This window comes from Dermochelys coriacea, chromosome 1 (assembly GCF_009764565.3).
Source record: "Dermochelys coriacea isolate rDerCor1 chromosome 1, rDerCor1.pri.v4, whole genome shotgun sequence".
NCBI classification, from domain to species: Eukaryota; Metazoa; Chordata; order Testudines; family Dermochelyidae; genus Dermochelys; species Dermochelys coriacea.
Genome location: NC_050068.2, coordinates 334637666 through 334651871, shown reverse-complemented (window position 1 = coordinate 334651871; position 14206 = coordinate 334637666). Strand labels below are relative to the sequence as shown.

At 39.0% G+C, this 14206-nt stretch overlaps 1 protein-coding gene across 1 annotated transcript in view; it reads left to right on the top strand.

Moving 5' to 3' along the window:
* Positions 1-14206, top strand: part of SEMA3E (semaphorin 3E) — a 241742-nt gene that overhangs the window by 186115 nt on the left and 41421 nt on the right. The window contains exon 6 of the mRNA XM_038409046.2: positions 13762-13881. Coding sequence (XP_038264974.2) covers positions 13762-13881 — 120 coding nt within the window. The remainder of the gene's footprint in view (positions 1-13761; positions 13882-14206) is intronic.

Sequence of the window (14206 nt, the reverse complement as noted above, 5' to 3'; positions counted from 1 at the left end):
GGCACCTTAGAGACTAACAAATTTATTAGCCCATAAGCTTTTGTGAGCTATAGCTCACTTCATCGGTTGCATACAGTGCAAAATATAGTGGGGAGATTTTATATACACAGAGAACATGAAACAATGGGTGATTACCATACAGACTGTAACAAGAGTGATCAGGAAAGGTGAGCTATTACCAGAAGGAGAGTGGGGGGGGGAGGGGGAGGGAGACCTTTTGTAGTAATAATCAAGGTGGGCCATTTCCAGCACTTTTCAAGAACAGTAGGAGGGGAAATAAACAAGGGAAAATAGTTTTACTTTGTGTAATGACACATTTACTCCCAGTCTTTATTCAAGCCTAAGTTAATTGAATCCAGTTTGCAAATTAATTCCAATTCAGCAGTCTCTCCTTGGAGTCTGTTTTTGAAGTTTTTCTGGTAATAACTCATCTTTCCTGATCACTCTTGTTATAGTCTGTATGGTAACACCCATTGTTTCATGTTCTCTGTGAATATAAAATCTCCCCACTATATTTTCCAGTGAGGTATAGTTCACAAAAGCTTATGGTCTAATAAATTTGTTAGTCTCTAAGGTGCCACAAGTACTCCTTTTCTTTTTACTGATACAGACTAACATGGCTGCTATTCTGAAACCTGTCATTCTGGAGATAGTTTTGTGTTGTCCTGTTTTTCTTGACATTTTCAGTTTACATTTCAGTGGCATAAAATTTGTGGATTTTAATGTTTTTTTATTGTTTACCTCAAACACCAAATCTCAGTTTGTCCAGAGGAGGAGGGGTGTTAAAAGACTGTATCATCTTGAACCAAAATCAGAAAGCTGACCCCTTGCAAAGGTACTTACCATGAGTGGATTATATTTAGATACTATGTACACATATCGCTTCACTTCAACACATTATTTTGGTGAGATTTCCCTCCAATTCAGGTAAAATCCTTGAAGTTACTTTTGTTCAGCAAAATCTAACATATTGTAATGCATTCCCAATATCATTCATCACAGCTCAAATAACGTCATATTTAGTGGTTATATAGACATGGAAGATCCAGAAAAAAAATATTTTGACTGACTTCCTCATGCCCCTTGAAGTACGGTTGGGTATGGGTCTTTCACACACTCTTCTTCTGTCTGTGTTTCAACCATTTAATGATCACACAGTGAGCTCTGCATAGGTATAGGGGTCCACCAGCACAGAGCGTAACTGTAGGATTGGAGCTTAGCAGTCAGGTTCTGCAGTTCTCTGTCTTTACTCAGGCAAAACTAAGAAAATTAATTAGATTTGATTCTGCTCGAACTGTGAGATCGATGTGAGTTTTATTATTGTCTGAAATGGAAGTCAGATTGTGTCCTGATTGAGCTTTTCATGCCGGGGCATAAGGTACTTAGCCTTCATACCTGGATCTTGGAAAAAAGCAGTTTGGGGTACATCTACACAGCATTTTAAAACCCAGGAGTCTCAGAGCCTGGGTCCGCAGACAAGGGCTCCCACGAGAGCAGCTGTGTAGACAGGCTTGAGCTTAGGCTCTGAAACCTGAAGAAAGGGGTGGATTTCAGAACCTGAGCTCCAGCCCAAGTGGCCGCCTTTACACAGCTGTTTTTAGCACTGTAGCACAAGTCCCATAAGCCTGAGTCTGTAGACCTGGGCTCTGAGACTGGCTGCTGTGGATTCTGAAATGCAGTGGGGACGTATTCTTATAGGTACCATTCTAGAAGCTCTTCATGTGCAGAATTTTCCTTGAAGTCAATGGATGTTCCACAAATGCTTGGTTTGTAGGATCTGACTCCTAAGAGCCTGTAATGTTTTCGAATCAGTGGACAAATGATCTCACCGTTTTCTACTAAGCAGTATGAAAGTTTCCTAAAAACTTTAGGTTCACCAGGAATTTGTTTTATGTTAAGAATCAAATTAACTTTTCTAGGAGAAAGTCTTCTTTTCAATGCAAATATAGCCAGATTGTCTACATTCTTACAAATCTTTGTCAGGAAATGCTGTATTCTTAAAGTGTCATACAGTAGCTCAAGGAACCTATCCTTGATGTTATTTAAAAAAATATTTATCTGAGGGTATAAAGTTCTTAAAGGTATACATATTTATATATTTTCTGTTATTTAAGGGGCTCTCATATTCATAATGAAGGGAAACGCTAGAAGACTATGTTTTAATGTGATTTTTTTTTTTACCTCTTTGAGGTCTACAGTGGAGCAACCACAGAAGACATAACACTTGGCAAATGAACAGAATGAATTCTTAGGGCATCTCATGAGATCATGCATTGTAGCTGTTTGGGTTTGTGGCACACGGTTGACAGTTTGGGGGGGATTTGTCTGGAGGACAATGAGAAGTGTAGAAACAAGCATTGTAGCCATTAATAGATAACCATTTGTGTGGATGGCACCAAAGCAGCAAGAGTGAAAGGTTGGACTATTGCTCTGTCCAAGCAGAACAAATAAAGGGTAATCTTTGGATCAGATAAGGCAACAGGAAGATTAGTATTGTATGAGAAAACAGGCTAAGACTTACTCAGCCTAAGAAGACTTTAGCCATTTAGCTGTACATGGAGCATTCATCCATAAAAGGAGATACGAGATTAAGAAAATAAGAGGATGAATGAGGGCCTAGCCACAGGCACTAGAGTACCATATTTGTGTGCTGGCACCCAGCTTTGACCAAACATATGCCAAAAAGGCTTGTGCATCTGAGCACCATGACCAAGGGATTCTGGCTCATTTCACGTGAGAGTAGGGTCTTTTCTTGTCCATTCCTTTTTTCTTGCCCCCCTAGTATTGGATTTGGCACCTCACTCGACAAGCTAGTGTGTGCTTGAAGAACCATCTGCCCAGCAGAAGGGCTGGTCCTCAACACCAACACTGGCTGGCAAGAGTGTAAACCCAGGGTTTTTTTTTTTCATCCCAGATAAAGAACGAATATATTGTCATATGGCTTTGTAACAAGGGAAAAGGAAGTTGTAAATAGAGAAATATGTACAATTTTCAAAAGCACCTAAATGACTTTGGTGCCTAAGTCTCATTAAAAGTCAATGGAAGTTAGGCTCCTAATTAACTGGGACCGAGATCTTCAAAGGTATTTAGGAACCTAATTCCTACTGATTTTAATGGAAGTTAGGCACCTAATAGAAGATGGACATAAGTCACTTTTAAAAGTGGGATTTAGGTGCTTTTGAACACTTACCCAAAGGCTTTTAACAAACCATAAACATAACCCAATTCCTTTTTTTATTTTAAATCTCTTTTGAAGGATTTGAAATCTGTTTCCATCTTTGTAGTCTGGGGGCTTCCTGCCACCACCAATTCTCCATTCTTTTGAGACCTCCGTCTAAATTTCGTATTACTCCCATTTTGGTTTATTATAATTTGTTTTTAAGCAGGAATCCAGCATCCTTCCCAATGGGCTGAACAAAATGACTTTAAAGTTTTATCTACCTACCTCTCTAAGTGTGCATTTTCAGTTCTGTCCTATTCAAACCCATCACCATGGTATTTGACCATTTATTTTGTGCCCATCACAGTGTATCTGAATGCTTTACAAAGTTAAGTCCATATTATTGTTCTGAATAAAGACCTGCATTTTCTTTTCTCTCCCATAGTCTAAGATTGAGGTAAATTGTTTAGAACACCACTTCTTTATTCTATCCTTCTATTGCTCTCTCTTTCACTCAGTTGTTCTCTTTCCCATTCCAAGAACAGGCATAAAAAAACAGACAAATCATTATCAGAATGGATTTTCCTAGATAGAAAATAGACATTAAAATCTAGTATAAATGTATCACAGCTTGCTCATAAAGTATTAGATATATCAAAAATTATAGGCCTAAACTGTTTTATCAGCCACTGTGGTCTTAGCCAATCAGCCTGCGTGATTTATTACAGAGCTGCTTTGACTATTGAAAGCATATGGGATGATAGGGGGATTTTTGTTTTGTCTTGTTTTTTAGAAAATCGGTCCAAGAGTTTTGTATGGAATTTTTCTAACCATTTACATTTTATGCCACATCTCTGGAGCTAAACATCTATTCTGTTTCTTTATGCAGACAATATATGACAAGTTTAATAATTCAGAATAGAATTTTCATCACAAGCTACTTTACCATCTGGTTAGATGACCTGTCATAAAACTCAGTAAAATGTGGCATATTCAGCTTTAAAGCCAAGTCAGGAACTATCATTTTGTTGAACCAGGATTTTTAATTGAAGTGCTGAAATACACAAACTTCTCTTTTGACCTAAGTAAACCTATTTAAATCTGATTTTAGTCATACACATTGCAAATGACAGGTTTCAGAGTAGCAGCCGTGCTAGTCTGTATTTGCAAAAAGAAAAGGAGTACTTGTGGCACCTTAGAGACTAACAAATTTATTAGAGCATAAGCTTTCGTGAGCTACAGCTCACTTCATCGGATGCATTTCATTGCAAATGATCTTCCAGATTTAACCATTTCTAAACTTTAGAATACTTGCCATTGGGGTGCTTTGCCTTTTTATTCAAAAGAGAATCAGATCACTTCAAATGAAAAAGTTATAGCTTAGCAGCTCCATAAAAAGGAGTACTACTAATGGTAACTCTTAATATTTCCATTGTATTACTACTTTCACTTCAAATTACTCATACCAAAAACATCACCAACAACGGAAGCACAGCCATTTCTGAGGTAGAAATAGCCTATCTATTCTAAACTTGCAGTAATTTTAAGAGAAGTGGAAAATAATATTCCTTTGATATTACATGAAGGATTCAACGAAAAGGAATGTTGCAACCTTGTGCTGGAATTTGGCACCCTTTTAACCTTGGGTTATACCTGTATTCTTAGGAAAATTGTCGTGGGATACGGTCATGTGTTTTGTGTCACATCAAAGATGAGATCTTCATCACGACACTGCCCCCTATCAATTTGCTGGAATATTGCATTTTTGATAACTGTGAGGATACCTATATTATTTCTTTTAAAATGTAGCAGAAAGCCACGAAAGAGGGAGATTGGGGAAGTTTCCAGGTAACATCTCTATAAGGAATCAGAGAGAGAGAGTAGCTTTGGAGACAGCACTCCTGATATCTAAAAAAGTTTCTTGTTCAGTGTTAGAAGAAAAGGATTTTGTGCTTCTTTACCATTGTCACTTGAAACAAAATCAGTTCTGCATTATCCTCTTCTTTGCACATTTTTGAAACTTTTACACTTTTTTGCTTAGAAGCACAAAATCATGTTGTCCTGAGTTGTCAGACAAAATTCCAGTTGCTTTCTAGGACTGCAGAAATTGTCCCTTAATTTATTATTTCTAATTAAAAGCACTCCAGAGCAAAGCCTACTTGATATTAACGAGATAAAAAACAGAGGATACCATTAGACACATTAGATAGTGTACAATACATGTATCTTCTCTAGAGAGATAAACTACACCCACTCAACTGGGACCACACCAAAATCAGATTCAAACATTTGTTACACAGTCTATCTAAAGGTTTCAGAGTAGCAGCCATGTTAGTCTGTATTCGCAAAAAGAAAAGGAGTACTTGTGGCACCTTAGAGACTAACAAATTTATTAGAGCATAAGCTTTCGTGAGCTACAGCTCACTTCATCGGATGCATTTGGTGGAAAAAAAAATTTCCACCAAATGCATCTGATGAAGTGAGCTGTAGCTCACGAAAGCTTATGCTCTAATAAATTTGTTAGTCTCTAAGGTGCCACAAGTACTCCTTTTCTTTTAGTCTATCTAAAGTCTATATGCTGCCAAAGCCTTGTTCTGCTGATTAGAAACAGATTAGTGTGAATATTTTAGAAAGTCAAGCAAGAAAATGCATCATTTTTCTATACACACTATAACATTTTACAGGTAGTTATGTTAATTTTGTGAATGAATTGCTTTGGCACATCCTAAAAAGTTTACAGTAATGGACTGTAATGTATATGTGATCTGAAAGCAATGACAATCTCATTATTGAAGTTTAAAGAATCCTAATGCTGCATCTGTTTATTCCTCATTCAGAAAATGTACATTAGAGATGCAGGCAATGTTGGCTTTACCCTGCATTCCATCTGCACCTAAAATTCCTAGGGAATTTTGAATGTACTAGGAATGCAGAATTCAGCCCTCTTTTTTTCAAATAGCAGAATTTCCTTTCCATGTATGAAACTCTTCATCAAAACTTATTTAACCTAACCATTGGAGCAACTTACTAAGGTTTGTAGATTCTCCACCACAGGCAATTTTTAAATCCACATTGGATTTTTTTACTAAAAGATATGCTCTAGTTCAAGAATCGGTAACCTTTGGCACGTGGCACATCAGGGTAATCCGCTGGCGGGCCACGAGACATTTGGTTTACATTGACCATCCGCGGGCACGGCCCCCCCCGCAGCTCCCAGTGGCCATGGTTCACCATTCCCGACCAATGGGAGCTGTGGGGACCATGCCTGCGGACAGTCAACATAAACAAAGTATCTTGTGGCCTGCCAGCAAATTACCCTGATGGGCTGCGTGCTGAACGTTGCCAACCCCCGCTCTAGTTCAAACAGTAAATAATTCAGGGGGTCCTGCTTTTTTATAGGAGATCAGACTAGATTCCACAATGGTTCTTCTGGCATTATAATTTATGAATCTGTGAGTTGCATCATTGTTAATATGTTTTGAAATGTTTTTCCTGTGAAGTCTGCTATCACAGCCCACTAATCCAAGCTCCTATTGCTTTCCCCTGATTTTCCTGATGAATCTTCTTGATATGGAATCAATAGTTTGAGCTATTAGACAAGCAAATAGTCAAGAAAAAAGAGAGAAGATATATATTTGGTTAATCTGTTCCCTACTTTATATAGTTACTGTGCTTACAGAAACACTATGTTTGTACAAATTTACGGAAAGACAGTAGACGGGGTACTAACCTGGGCGTCAGAAGTTCTATTTTGGGTTCTGCCCTGATTTAGTGGCAAGTACAAGCAAGTAACTCTTTGTCCTCCAGTTTGACATGAGATGCCTGATGATATTTACCTTCCTTTGTAAAATGCTTTGAGATCTACAAAAGAAAAACTCTGTGTAAGCCTTATTCAAAGACAATGCAAAAATCTGCCATTGACTTCAATGGCCTTTGCATCAGGTCCTAAAAGAGCTGAATGTTATTAAGGAAGTTGGAGAGCAAAATCAGAAAAAACATAAGAAACTTATAAATTAAGGTTACAGAAGGAACAACCATCCTGCATGTCCTGTATTTTTTTAATTATATAAATCCTATAACATAAACTGGAAATATATTAATCTACATTCTTAACTAAAAAATAAGACTGGAAACTACTACTGATTATAAGTGCAAAATGACAGCTGGGATTATTAATTATGGAAATTTATCAGCATTTTGAGACATTTGTGATTCATTCTGTATAAACTTAAAGTTGCATTCAGGTAAGTTTTTTTTTAGTGGATTTTTTGTTTGTTTTTGGAGGCGCAGTTTGCATTTCATTTTCTTGAATATTTTTTTCTAGAAAAGAGAACCATGGAATTGTCTTTTGTGCTCCCACTTAAACTTTGATAATCACCTTTCTTTGAACTTAATGGGATCTAGAAGGAAAGCTGTAACTTATTAAGCAAAATCTGCCAAACTGACTTCAGCAAAGTAAAGGCTTCAGGCTTGGATAGTTTTATCTGGAGAAGGCAGGCAGTGTTAACAGTTCTTTAATTAATAAAATCTCTCTCTCTCTTTCTCTCTCTCTCTCTCTCTCTTTCTCTCAAAACACAAATCCTACCCCAAGCATAGATTTTACCCTGAAAAGGGAAAAGTAACAGACACTGCACAAAGTTTGACTTGGTACTGCACAACATTTTGATTAAAAAACTAGAACTATATAAAATTAACATGGCACAATTAAATCGATTACAAGCTGACCAACTGACAGGCCTCAAAATGTAATTGTAAATGGAGAATCATCATCAAGCGGATGTGTTTCTAGTGGGATACCGCAAGAATTAGTTCTTGGCCCTATGCTATTTTACATTTATATCTATGACCTAGAAGAAAAAATAAAATCATCACTGATAAAGTTTGCAGATGACATAAAAATTGGGGGAATGGTAAGTAATGAAGAGGACAAGTCACTGGTATTGAGAGATCTGGGTCACTTGGTAAGCTGGGTGCAAGAAAACAAGAAGTGTTTTAATACAGCTAAATGTAAATGGATACATGTAGGAACAAAGAATGTAGGCCATACTTACAGGATGGGGGACTCTATCCTGGGATGCAGTGACTCTGAAAAAGATGTGTTTCAGAGTAGCAGCCGTGTTAGTCTGTATTCGCAAAAAGAAAAGGAGTACTTGTGGCACCTTAGAGACTAACAAATTTATTAGAGCATAAGCTTTCATGAGCTACAGCTCACTTCATCGGATGCATTCATCGGATGAAAAAGATGTGGGGGTCATGGTGGATAATCAGCTGCACATGAGCTCCCAGTGCAATGCTGTGGCCAAAGGGGCTAATGTGGATCTTAGGATACATAAACAGGGGAATCTTGAGTAGGACTAGAGAGATTATTTTACTTCCATATTTGGCACTGGTGCGATCACTGCTATGTCCAGTTCTGATGTCCACAATTCAAGAACGATGTTGATAAATTGGAGAGGGTTCAGAGAAGAGCCCCATGTGTTACAGGGATAGAATCTAGGAGCTAAATAGGATCTATTTAGCGTAACAAAGCGAAGGTTAAGGGGTGACTTGATCTCAGTCTATAAGTAGCTGCATGAGGAACAAATATATCATAGTAGGCGCTTAAGGCTAGCAGAGAGAGGTATAATGTGATTCAGTGTCTGGAAGTTAGACAAATTCAGATGGGAAATAGGGAGTAAATTTTTAACACTGAGGGCAATTAACTATTGGAATAATTTACCAAAAGTAATGGTGGATTTTTCATCATTGAGAGTTTTTAAATCAAGATTGGATGTTTTTCTAAAAGATATGATTTGGGAATTATTTTGGGAAGTTCTATGGCCTGTGTTATCCAAGAGGTCAGACTAGATTATGATCTCTTCTGGCCTTGGAATCTATGATTCTAAGTTCAGTAGAGACTTTGCTATTGATTTTACATGGAAGGTGCTGACATACTATGGGGTTGGGTGGCAGTATAAAACCCTGAGATAGAGATAGGAGAGCACTACATTAATATGCACTGTGATAGCGGAATCTTCACAACAGGAGGATAAAAAAGTAGAAATTTGAGCCAGAATTTCAAACTTGGAGGCATCAGGTCAGTACCTAAATCTATTTTTTGAGGGTGCTTTGTACATAGTGTGACGGGGCAAGACCAGATGGCTATAGAAAAGTAGTAGGAGATAGAGATATTAGCTCCAGGCTAAACAAATCCCTGGTACCAGGTTAAGTGAAATGGTAGCTGCTCCAGGTCAATTAAGACACCTGGGGCCAATTAAGAGCTTTCCAGAAGGCAGGGAGAAGGCTAGATTGATTGGGACACCTGAAGCCAATCAGGGGCTGGCTGAAACTAGTTAAAAGCCTCCCAGTCAGTCAGGTGGTTGTGCATGTCAGGAGCTGTGGGAAGAAGTTGCGCGGTTGGAGAGGCTGAGTACTACACACCATATCAGGCACAAGGAAGGAGGCCCTGAGGTAAGGGTGAAGTGGAGCTTGAGGAAGTGAGGGCTGCTATGGGGGAAGTAGTCCAGGGAATTGTACATGTCATGTTTCTGAAAGGTCAGCTACCATAGCTGATACTATTAGGGTCCCTGGGCTGGAGCCCAGAGTAGAGGGTGGACCTGGGCTCCCCCCCACACCTTTGCCCCCTGTTTAATCACCGAGACTGGGAGACAACAGAGACTGTGCAAGGAAGGATAACTTCTCCTCACCTCCCTCGCTGGCTTATGATGAAAATGGCTCAGTAGACTGTGACCCTTGTCTCTAGAGAAAGAAGGGTTACGTGGAGGGTCACAGTGAGCCTCTGAGGCTAGCAAAATCTGCCAGGAAACGTGGGACCCACGGAGGCAAGGACAGAGCTTTGTCACAATAGGAAAACCTGGCTATTTATTCTGGTGCCATAATATGATTTTAAGGGCTTGATCCAAAGCCTATTGAAGTCAGTGGGACAAGAGAGAAAACAGAAAATCCATGAATACCAAAAAGGTAAAAGTTTGCAGAATCAAGTTAAAGTTCTTGTGCTGAGACCACTTCCTGTCATGCTGACCGTAGCATAATCTTATTGTTTCCTTGTACTTCCCCTGTTAGCTACTGTCTTATACTTAGATTGTTAGCTTTTTAGGCCAGGGACCGTATATCATTTCTGTGTGTGTCTAACGCCTAGTATAATGGGGGTTTGGTCCATGGGACTTGTAGGTGCTATTGCAAAACAAATAATAAAATGTAAAAAGAAGTACAGTAAATCGTTATTTACATCCCTCTTCCAGCTGATGATATTTTCCATGTTTTGACTGTCCTGCTAATCAACTTGTTCAAAGCAGAGAAGCATCATGTTTTGAATTATAAATTTCCACAGTTTTACTGCTATGAAGCAGCCTGTGATTTGTCAGATGGAATTTTTGAAAGGCGATATATGGGTTGTGTAGTTCATTAATCAGTGTTGCAAAGAATGTTTTGAATATTATTCAGACACTGGCAAGTTCTCTTGTCTTAGCACCACTAGAGTGCTGTTTGTTTTTTTTAAATTTCACTTACTGATATGTTACATGGTGGTGACTCAGTTTTTGTTATAAGGTAATATCCATTCTTCATGAAGAGAAGCCAGGGGAAAACTTCCCTCAGTTCTGAATCAGCTGAGGTCTCTGAACCAGCCCCAGCTGCCAGACTGCTGTAAACTTTTCAGAATCATTATTTCGACTTATGGTACCATTAAGTTCTCATATAACTCTTGACAGAAACAAAATCCCCACCTATAGGGGGATGTGCAAGCAAAATTTGTGCTTTCATTAAAGTCCATAATCACTAGCAAATGTTATTGATCAGTACGTTTATTTTGATTAGGGAGCGAGATATGGTGTTACTGAAATCTCCACACAGATTAGCTTGGAACTGGAAATAATTTACTTCCGTCTGTTTGTATAGTTTGTGGCAGCTGTTTTATTTTATAATGTAAGGCTGCCATCTACTGGTCATAACAAGCTATTTTTTTAATGAAACCTAATGCTAATGTAATCTCAGATTCATAATTGCTATATTATTAAAACACCCTAAAACAGGCACTTGATGTAACTTAAGCATTTTCATATGCGCTGTCTGCATCTCACTTGGAACAGTAAGTGGTCAGACAGGATATCGAACACTGAAGTCCAGTCTAGTGCTGCATGGCTAGTGTGGGATCCCTGATCCTTGCAACTTCACTGGACTGGTCACCTCATACATATGGATGCTATGTGACTCCCCAAAGCCATATTTTATGGACAGTTGAAAATGGGAGTACATATGCTAGGAGGCCAATGAAAACAATACAAGAACACTCTCAAAGCCCACCTAAAAGCTGGCCATGCTGACCCAAACACATGGGAAGCTGCTGCTGCTAGTTGTAGATCAGGATTGCGGCAGACCTGTTGGTCTGAAGTTAAAACCATTGAGAACATCTGAACAGAAAAAGCCAAAGAGAAGCAGGCTGTGGCAAAAGCATGTGGCCATATCTGCCTGACATGTGGACGCATCTGCGGATCCCTCATTGATTTACATTTGCCCAAGAAAACACACTGAAACAACTTGACTCTCTTATGTCTACTATGACTATTATTTATTTATTTAGTTAGTTATTAAGAGGTGGATATCGTCCTCTTATAAAACTTTGAAATAAAATTTATGTTTGGATATGTTTTCTTTTAGAAAAAGACAAATGTGCTACATTTTAATATAGTTATTAGGTAGAAATCTATGAGCTAAAAACATAAGGGGCAAAGTTTTCGAATCAGCTTAGCTTCCATGTAGGCACCTAGAGAACGGCTGGATTCTTCAAAGTGAGCAGAACCTAGCTGTTCTCATTAAGTCTCTTACAGACAAATTTTCAAAAGTGATCAGCACTCAACATGCTGGGCACTTCTGAAAATCTGATCACTTCATTTTGGTACCTGAATTGAGCTCTTCCTAAAAAATCTGGCCCCATTTCTGTTCAAAGCTGTCTTTCAGCAAATATCCTACCACCAGAGTCCCCCACCTCAATCTTTCCATTGGCTTATAGTGTTATAAATAACATTCTGAATGCAAATGAAAAGATTAATGTCATTTTCCTTAGAAATATAGTTGGTATAAACAACCATGAACAAGAAATAGGATTACAATAAGGTAAAGCATTTTATTAGTCTCTGATACTGAAGCCTCAGCTCCCAGTGAAGTCACAGTATGTCACAGAATCAGATTTATTATTAATTATTATTATTATTTATTTTATTTATATCTTATCTGTGTATTACGTAATACCTAGAGGCACCACCTGAAATCTGGTCCATTCTTCTAAACTCTATACAACACAGAGTAAGACCCTGCTGTGAAGACCTTTCCGTCTAAATCAATGGTGGGCAACCTATGGCCCACGGGCCGCATGAGGCCTATCAGGGTAATCTGATTATTGGCTGTGAGACCTTTTATTGACGTTGACCATCCGCAGGCTCGGCCTCCCGCAGCTCCCAGTGGCCGCGGTTCGCCTTTCCCGGCCAATGGGAGCTGCGGGAAGTGGCGGGCCATAGGGACTCCCGCCACTGGTCTAAATTAACAAGACAGACAGTGGGTGGGAGAAAGAAACATGACTGTCTCCATTGTACAGATGGGGTGCTGAGGCAGAGGCAGATTAAGTGAATGCCAAAGGTCACACAGGAAGACTGTAGTATAACCAGGAATTAAACCCAGATCTCCTGATCTTAGTCCAGTGTCATAATCGCAACAACGTCCTTCTTTTCTATGGGCCTGAAGTCAATAAGATTCTTTTCATCAACTTCAATAAGACATGAATCAGGCTGTAGATCCATTAAGTGTAGGCACCTTTTGAGGAGCACAATTTGTTTTTAGACAGTAAATTTCACCTTATAAAAAAAGTTGCATCTATAGCATGCTATGTTCTCTTATTTTTTATCATTTGTATCACAATACTACCTCAGAGTTCCAGTCACAGACCAGGACCCCATGGTGCTAGGTGCTGTACAAACACAGAAGCAAAACAGAAGTCCCTACCCCAAATAGCTTACCCAGTTTCTCTTCCTTATTTTCTGTGGCTAAGAGCTCTATATAATGAGGAATGGTGAATCTGGTGGAACCTTTGGTTTTGCTAATCTTACTAATGAATATATTGGACTCTCAGTAAAGACATAGACACATGGAAACTTTTTCTCCTGTAATTTAAACCCATCAGGTATTTTTAATCCTGAGGTTTTCAGTTTTTAACAAAATGTTTTTCTCACAAAGGAGAAGCCTGCATTATGTGGAGAAAGCAAAATTCCTCGCTACCTTCCAAAAGCTGGGCTGGCTTCCAGCAGGCTTCTATCACCACCGTCTTGTCCAAAGTATTAACTACAACTTTCCTATGTCTTGCAATTATGGGCTGTGGGGTAAAATTGTGCCACAGGCCAGCATCCATTAAACATTCCCATGGGCTGGCTTTTTTCCTAATGTTCTCAGTTCGTACACAACCTCACATATTCAGTGGCTAACTCAATCTCTTGGCTAAAGTTGTAGAGAATATTAACAAGTTGTCTATCATGTTTTTTTTTCATCACCACTTCCAGAGTATCTAGTAAGTACAGTATTGCCCTAACTTGTTTACTAATATGTCTGGTCTGCAGGGGGTGAGCTATTTGCTGGGCTCTACAATGACTACTGGGGGAGAGATGCTGCTGTCTTGCGTACTATGGGTCGTATACCACATATTCGAACTGAACCGGACGATGAGCGTTTATTGAAAGGTACAGGAAGTGAAAGAATACAGTTCATAAAGTTTGGGAACTCTTTGGAGCTCTGTTGTTTATCAGAAATGAGAACTACAGTGTCATGAGCCTGATTCACACTGGATCCAGCACAGAATTTTAGAGAGGGCTCTTTTCAGAACAAGATCCTCCAAAGAAGTTGAAAGAGTCCACCAACACAGGCTTGCAGCCAACAGTGGACACTGTGATTCCACAACCAGCAGGTCATCTATGTAGAGTGCATGCTTAGGGAGCCCTGATGTGCTGATTCAGTGCATCAGCTAAGGAGCCTCCACCTTAAGCCCAAGAGAAGACAGAGATGACA